Raw genomic sequence first — 8,869 nt, forward strand, 5'->3', positions numbered from 1 at the left:
GAAAGCTTTTCCAAATTTGAAAGAAGTATGTCATTCTTTAAAGAAATTTAAGCCCATCAACCCTATGGAAAAACCTTATTTCCAACAATAGTTATGTTGCTTTGGTCATTGTCTACAGCTCGTGACCATAGCTGAGAATGGGAATATAGATCAATCTGTAAACAGAAGTCTTCTTGAACTTCTCTGTATGTGCATATATCTATCCATTTAAGAACTGCCTCAATGACTCCATCTCAAGGCACACTCTTCCACATTTGCATTTTTATTCACACGGGGCCAGTTTAAATTTACCAGTTAATGCAACATACATATATTTTATACGTGGGAGAACATAGCAAAGAAAAAATGAGCAGATATACAATCAGTCTTCTGGAACTGGGACACAGCAGTCCTAACTACTGTTCAATTAGTATTGATGGCATAGTTCCTGGAATAGCATAACTACCTTCCAACATATACTGTACATTATCCTGAAAACTTTGGTTGTACAGTACATGTAATTTTTGTTCCAAAGTGTTATTATGTTTTAATGTGTTATGCTTACACAGGAATCTCCACTTTTTTAAAGAGTTGTGGCATGTGTATGCATAATCTATAGTTACATTCTGAACATGTTGTGGACCAACAAGACATTCTTGATTATTTCCAAATGGGGGTATACCATTTCTTACATACATGCCTTCATGAAGTGGCAGACACCTGGAAAATATTACTCCTATTGCACTATTTTGTGCAATTCTGTTTCATCAGATCTTTTCCACTCTTCACCCTGTGTTGAGACTACCTTTGAAGCAGTAGAGTCAGTAAAATTAAGGTATTTCATCCCTAGCAGGAGCATCACCATGCATTGAACAACCTGATATCCAGTCTACATGGAGTTTACATAGATGACTGAAAATCCAAACCACTGCACTAGATTTTGGTTGTGATAGTGTTGAACATAGTGGATCAAATCAATAAATGAGTAGCAAAACATGCTCCCTGGTGTTACTTCTCAAGCCAATTCCATTCTGTTTTTGTATTCTGGCCTGCACGAAAGACAGGATTTCATCATTTTGCAGGTCTTGTTAGCTTTATGCATTGGAATTCACCAGACTTACAACATTCCATGTTTCAGTTCAAAATGGACATGGGAGCCAAGCAATATGGCTTCTATTGATGTTTTTACTCAAGTGCCATAAAATATACTACTGTTCATTTCACAAGATATGGTGAAGCGTGCATCAGGATGTGAATTATAAAAACTGTTTCAAATTTTTAAAGCTTCGCAAGGTTGTATAGAATGTATCAATTCAGTTTTTAATTTTTGAGACCTTTTGAGTGCTGGTATTTTATGACTGATGTAAAAAAGAAGAAACTTTATTTTATCTGATATTGTAGATCCATCCATTTTCTAACCTTCTTACTCAGTAAAATTGCAAGAAATGCCATTATGCTGCCCATTACTCACTGTACTTCATTTTCTTTGCTTTTCTCTTACTTTTTTAATGTTTGAGACTACTGGGTAATAGATTCATTTCTAAAGCCAAAATATGTTTTTTTTCAGTATCTATATAATGGGATTGGTATGTGAATGGATTAAGAATAATGGTGGCCTTGAGGCAATGGAGAAACTAAGCATTACCAAATCCAAACTGCTTTATGACATAATTGATGAATCCAATGGATTCTATGTGTGAGTAAATGTTTTTATGACTATAATCTTACTTTACTTGAAGGAAAAAGTAACATATTCAGAGTAACAAAAGATACAACATTAAAAATATTTTTCTTTTAAAAATGTTGTAGCTCTTTCTTTCCTAAACTTTTATAATAGACCTTAATTCAGAAGTACTGTACGTTATAATTAGAATCTGTAATGAGTATGTCTTTTTGCCATTACTATTAGGAATGTTGGGCTAGTTGCTGTGTCTATCCATCACATTGAACCTAAAAGCCTCAAAAGACATTTTCCTCTGACTTATCTTTTATTCCACTTTTATTCATGTAGTTGTCCTGTCGAGAGCCAAAGCAGAAGCCGAATGAATATTTTTTTCCGCATAGGAAGTATTAATGGAGATGAAGAATTAGAAAAGAAATTTTTGGATGAAGCTGCAAAAAGAAGCATGTTAAGTTTGAAAGGTCACAGGTATGTTGTAAAGAATTTGTATAGTGTGTTTTGACCCAGGGTATGTGATGGTGTGCTAATACTATCTTTTGGCGTGGCATAATTCTGAATACACAGTTTCTCTGAAACTTTTTTATTTCATGTGTGGCCTGCAGGGGGTACACCAGCTCCCCAAACCTGAAACAGACAGACACAGCACAACTCTCTGCAACACACAAGGCTTTTATTTCAGTGGGAAGTGCTTTTTGCTCATTTTCCACCAGCACGATGCACAGTACACACAATATAGCACAATTCTTTTCTTTCATTTGTCTTGTCTCTCTGATTCTCTTTTTTCTCTTCTTCCGCATCCACTTCTCCTCCAGCAAGCTTTGTCCTCTCCCGTCGGCTCCTTTTATGCTCCACCTGTTAGTACTCTAGGTGGCTCATTAGCGAGGTCCAGAAGCAGGTGTGATGGAAGCCTGACAAATTAGGGCTCAAGAACTCTCCTTGGAACCCAGAATGGCTGTGCCAAACTCCAACTCCCGTGGAGCCTTGTGGAAATCCGAGGAACCAATGAAACCCAGGGGGACTGCCATCTAGTGCTCCAGGGGAGGCAGTGCCCTGTGCATATCTGCTTCCCTGGTCCTTCCTTTAAGAAGGTGTCCCTTTAAGATGGTGCCCTGGCCGTCCATCACACATGGCACTAAAGGATATTTGTGTATCTTTTTGTATTTAACTTAAAAAATAAAAGTATATTTGAATGCTGAAAAATGTTTTAATTTGATCAGAATATTTTTGCTTACAGCATGATGTCTTTTGTAGATATTATATGGTTACCAATTAATTGCAACCATTTATGTTGCTGTAGTAATTAAAAATAAGGGATTCTAATGTTTTTATTAACATACATTCCCCATTTCAAATATGAGTTTGCTTAAACCACAGTACTTTTTTTGTATGTAGAAGTGTTTTCTGTTAATATTCCCAAAGTCTTAAAAATTAAATAAAAAATAAGAAGGTAGTAAACTAATAGGCATGGTTATATTTTATTGCCACTAGTCATTTGACCCATCAAAGACCGGTAATAGAATACATTTTAAAATATTTGATATCTCTTGCCTTTCGTGTAACTTCACCACCTTTCCTCTGTATCCTCATGTGTCTGAACTTCTCTGTTGAGTATGTTCCTATAAAGCCTGCTTCTCAGACTGTCATGTTGAGGCACCTTTCCTGCCTCTTGTCTGCTTTTGTACTTCCTGTCTTTGAAGGTGACTCTTGGTGTGCCTCCTGCTCTTTTACTCCTCCTTGTGTGTCTCACAATTGCACTTCCTCTTTTGAATGTGTCACCAAAGCCATACTGACCTATCACAGCAAAGCCAAACTGACCAATCGGATTGTTCTGAGGAACTGGACACATTTATTATTTAGTAAATAGGTTTTATTTCATGAAAAATTTTAAAACATGGTATTGGTTTTGTAAATGCCTACAAAAGATGTAAGTTAAAACAAATTATACCAAGACACAAAAGTTCATATGTACAAAATTTATTGTAATGGCATATTTTAAACTTATAATTTTGTGACTCGATTGCCAATGTGATACTAAAATATAATTTAAAAATCAAGTTAATATTTAAAGGAAGAATTACGAATCTAACAAATGTGGGTGTTTAAGATATACAGATCACTCATCTAGCCTTGTTTACGTACAGTGACATTCATAGTCCTTTCCTTTATACTCTTATCATGCATTTGCTTTTCTTTTCCAAAATTTTTGTGATATTCTAGGTTATATTAAATATAGTGAAGTTTGTTAATGCTCTCTTACAATACCACACACCTCAAGGAATGATTGCCTTTTGCAAGCATTTTTAAAGGTGCTTTCACACCTAGTTCCCTAAGTGTGATTTTGTTCAAACTTCAGTGCAATTTCCATGAAAGTCCAGTTTGTTTAAGTAGATGTAAACACACACTCAGGTGCAGACCAGACTGAGACCCTTTGGAAAGGGTGGTCTTGGTACAGTAGGAAGCACATCCTAGAGTGGTTCACAGGAGGTATGAATGTGTTCCAACATGGGACCGATTTAACTACAAGAAATACTGTAAGGCAGGCATGTGAAACACGCGGCCCGCAACAGAAATCTGTGCGGCCTGCATAACAGATCCTAGTTAGCACTGAACTTGTACAAAATGATTACTATCATTTGTGAATGATTCATTCTGCATCTTTGGTGTTATTTATTGACTTTTCTTACTTCTGTCTTCTGACAAAAGAGCGTTTTCCCATGGCATTACGGTACCGGAAACGTCATCTGCTAGTATAGCCACGAGCCTTGATCAAAGTTAATGAGCTGCAACGTCACAACTGAAGTGCTAGGCTGCAGCAGGGGCGGCCTTAGGCATGTGCAAACTGTGCACCTGCACAGGGCCGCCATGCCAATATGTATTGAATATAAAACAGAAAGAGAAAATAACGACGTAGCTGATGGCAATGTTGAAGAAAAACATTGTGTTTCTTGTTAATTAGTACGCTGTATTTACTAATGTCGCTAGAGTCGGAGCAGTAAACTATATGTAGTATTATGAAGTTCTGCCATAATGAGAATATCATGGGCCGCCACTGGGTTTTCAAGTTACGGACACGCGCATATAGAAGCGTATCATGAGCACGAGGCGGCTATGCAGTGTCCTCAACAGACGTGGCCATCCGCCATGCATAAGATATGATATTGACATTGGCGGGTGAAGGGGCCACCGATTCTTCCTCTGCCCAGGGCCGCCTAGAGCCGCCCCTGCTAGGCTACACTACTGGCTGGGCTGCTGAGACTGGCCACTGGGCAGAACTGACCATCACGAGTAGTAATAGCCCGCATATTTTCACGTTTTTTTGCTCTAGTTTTATGTAATTTTGTGTTAGTATTGTAACGAACAGTTAGTGCAGACTACAGCTGAAGAGCTGAAGCAGACGCAAGAAGTTGGTGAGTTGTTTATTAACATATTTTTGTGATTTTGAGTTTGTAAAATTAGTGTAGGTCAGGTGGCTTTTTGCATATCGGCTTATTTTACAATATAAACTTTGAAGTAAACATAGTAAAGTAAAATTTGGAGGATTTGTTTTCCAAATTGAATTACTGAGCAATGAATTCAGTGAGCGTTTTCGTGATTTCAGTTCACACAAACAGGACTTTCGTTGTTCTCTTACAACGTTGAGAATTCGCCTGAGAATATCCAAATGGAATTGATTGAACTGCAGTCAGATTTTATTCTGAAGGCAAAATACAACAAAGTTGGTGCGCCAGGCTTGTATGCTTACCTGCCACCCTCGTATGTGCAGATCCATAAGTTGGTATCGAGAGTACTGTCTGTGTTTGGAAGCACTTACCTTTGTGAGAAATTGTTTTTGTTAATGAAAGCTACCAAAACCCCACATCGCTCAAGACTTACTGTCGAGCACCTTTCATCCCTCATAAAAGTTGCAGCTGCACAAGATTTCAAGCCTGATATTGACAAACTGGTTACTAACAAGAGATGCCAAGTGTCGGGACAAAAGAAATAGATCTCAGACTGTAAGACTCCTATATAAACAATGAATATAACAATATAAGGACCTAGCTAAGAGGCTAAGACTCTTAATTGTACACTGTTGTACGGAGAGTGTATGGAAATAAATTGCTTTTCTTTAAACTTTAAGTGTTACATTTTTTAAAGTTTTCAGTATTGGAAAGAATGCTACAGTAACTTTGTATAATAGTATTTGTTACGGTGCGGCCCGCTGATGCACATATGGCAGTCGAAGCGGCCCACCAATGGTAGTGAGTTTGACATGCCTGCTGTAATGTACATTATGGGTGAAACTGTGCATACTGTGGTAAACACGCTAAGCATCTGCTTTTAGTAATTATCGAATTAATTCACAGCAGAGTTGAGGATTAAAATCACAAATGTTCAAATGTGACACAATTAACAGTTAATCAGAGCAAACCTTGCACCTAATGCACACATATTGCACGCTTAGTCAGGGGGAAGAAAAAGGTGCAAATTCACATGTGACTGGGTAACTCAAACCACATACAGAGATGGCAAGAAACACAAAGTAGTGCCCTGTGAGACGCTTTTGGGTGTAATGTGGATACAAAGGCACAGTAACCTTGACATAAGTAGTAAATTTCAATCAAACTTTCCAACAATATTAAAAAACAGTTATAGGAGTTATTCCAGTACACACATGCTTTGAGAAAATCTATTTTGAGGTTACATTCATATGGTGGCTACTGGGTAGTAAAATCATATAGTTAAATGAAACTTACTTGATATGTCTGCTATCATAAACTGAAGCACATCATGCGTGCCCTAAGCACAGCTTGCCTTCTTTTGTACACTCAGTTATTTGAAACATGCCCTTCTTTTACCATGCATAGTAGCGCATAATTTTTTAAGTATTTTACTGTTATTTGATAATAGGCATTTTGCACACAGAGCTGTGTTTGGTAAATAAATAATTATGGAAAATGCGTTGGTTCACAAACACAACTATTGTCGATCTTCCATGATATTTGTTCCTGGGAAAAATGCTTCTGCCCAATGAAAGAAGTCCATGACAGGCTCATAGGATGTTTACTAATTTGTTTAGTTTTCTTCAAGGTTTGCAGCATGAGACACAACCAAACTAACTAGAAGTTGAAACAATGTAAAAAATCACCCCGATTTAGAACAAAGCAATTGGACTAGGAGTAGGAAAACTCATTTAGATTACTCACCTGGATTGTTGAATATTTGCTTTTGTTCACCAGTTCAACAGAATGAGACCTCCTTAGTGTTACGTTTATTCCTGGAAAAAAGTCCAACATGCTGAAATTTTTACAACAAGAAAAATATGTTATTATGTGTTTGCTCTTGTACTGATGCAGATTTTGTACACATCTTTTGAGTGACATGTTTTGAAACAGTCATCAATGCACAGCCTGATGTTGCAATCAGGACAGTAGAAGTATGTTTCTTTGCACACTTTTCTTATAATATTTTTTTCTGTTGCTTGAGAATGAGAGGGTAGAATGACAGTGCCTGATCCACACAATTGACACACCCCTTGTGTTAATGTAGGCTACTACAGTGCAAGGCTTAGTTACTTCCTTCTTCCCCCTGACCCGGATGACAGTTGCTGCATTGTGAAAAGTACTTAAGTGTGCTAACATCTTTCTTTTCTTTTCTACTCGACGGCAATCATTTTACCTTTTTGCCGTGCATCTACTTGCACCACCACTTACTGAAATATTATACAAGACAGACAGTCTGAGCTGAACTTTTATCTGACTGTTACCCATGTCAGTAACTGTTCGATCTTTACTTAATTGGTGGAATAAAGAGCAATGTTCTTCAGATTAATTCACTTTCTTTAAAAATGAAACATTTGTATTTTTATGTTTTTACTTATTGTGCACATTTAAATTGTGTTGTTTTACAAGCACACTTTCATACAAGACTAATGCATCATAGGTCCATATTGTTCAATGAGATTGTCTTGAAAAACGGACTCATCATAATATATTCCAATGACTTGGAATATGTACTACTGTTTGAATGTTAAGCAAAAAGCTTTTTTTTGCCATTTTTATCTTACATAAATTCAGCTAGAATTTTTGTTCTTGGGCTAACTTTAAAAGCTAAAAGGTACCTTTAATTTGAAGCTGTTCTTCAATTAACAATATCTGAAAAAGTCAATGAAGATTTATGTGTTATTAGAAAAAAGGAAGAGAATACTTTTATACTTGTGGATATAATAACTTAAATAAAAGCAGTTACATTTTCTGAAAGCAAAGACCATTCTGTTTAGAACTTTAACTGATACTGTACTTTGTTTTTCTAGGTCAGTGGGTGGTATTCGTGCATCACTTTACAATGCAGTAACTGTGGAAGAAACAAAAGCATTGGCAGAATACATGATTGAGTTTATGAAGGTGCATCGAAAAAACTGCATGTTGTAAATAGTTTCAGTTCTGCATGAAATACATGTGTTCAAGAGTCAAAACATGTTATAGATTCCCCATTTCCAAATATAATGAAATCAAGTGTTATAATCTTCTGTTCATTAAGAAGTTACTTTTGAAAATGTAGTACATTACTGTGGTATGACGGCTAGTTTTTATATAGCTAAAGGAAAACTTACCTTTGTACCTTTTGTCTTTACAAGGGACCAATTCCTAATGTCATTTTATAGTTCACATTTGACCCCAATGTTTTCAAGAGATAACATTACGCAGTTATCACCTTCAATAGTAGAGCACTTTTTTTGCTTTTGCTGATAAAACAATTATTGTTTATAATTGTAAATAGTATACGGAGTATTTTTTATTACTTCTTTTGTAATGATTTGTCCTAACTGTATCCTAGCAGTGATTTATGTGGCACTTATTAAAATGTGAAACTACAATGAAACACTAATAAATGATTAAAAGTTACTACATTATTTGTTCAGCCTATATGTGTCCACTGTAGAAAGATTATTTTTGAGATGTATCTCCATTTTCAGCACTATTGTGTTATTGGTGTGGGCCTTCTAAACCATAATAATACTATATAAATACCAAATATTAATAAAAACAGTACCTTTTTGATTAGAACAAGCCTTTGAATTCAGGATGCTCGTAGAGTGTTTTCAAAATAACATCAAGTGTACATTGAGTGGTCCTCAGGATTCTTTCTAGCTGGACCACTGCTACCTAACATATGAAGGATGGAACTGCTCCTTGTCCATTCCCTGGCACTTTCAGTTTTGATAGGAGG

General features: G+C 36.4%; 1 protein-coding gene across 1 annotated transcript in view; it reads left to right on the top strand.

Moving 5' to 3' along the window:
- The window catches only part of psat1 (phosphoserine aminotransferase 1), a 33,082-nt gene extending 24,535 nt beyond the window's left edge, over nt 1-8,547 (top strand). Inside the window, exons 7-9 of the mRNA XM_039750566.1 lie at nt 1,547-1,675; nt 1,991-2,128; nt 7,953-8,547. Of these exons, the coding sequence (XP_039606500.1) occupies nt 1,547-1,675; nt 1,991-2,128; nt 7,953-8,070 (385 nt within the window). The 3' untranslated portion in view covers nt 8,071-8,547. The remainder of the gene's footprint in view (nt 1-1,546; nt 1,676-1,990; nt 2,129-7,952) is intronic.
- The last annotated feature ends 322 nt before the right edge of the window (nt 8,548-8,869 follow it).

The sequence above is a fragment of the Polypterus senegalus genome, chromosome 4, assembly GCF_016835505.1.
Source record: "Polypterus senegalus isolate Bchr_013 chromosome 4, ASM1683550v1, whole genome shotgun sequence".
In the NCBI taxonomy this organism is placed as follows: Eukaryota; Metazoa; Chordata; class Cladistia; order Polypteriformes; family Polypteridae; genus Polypterus; species Polypterus senegalus.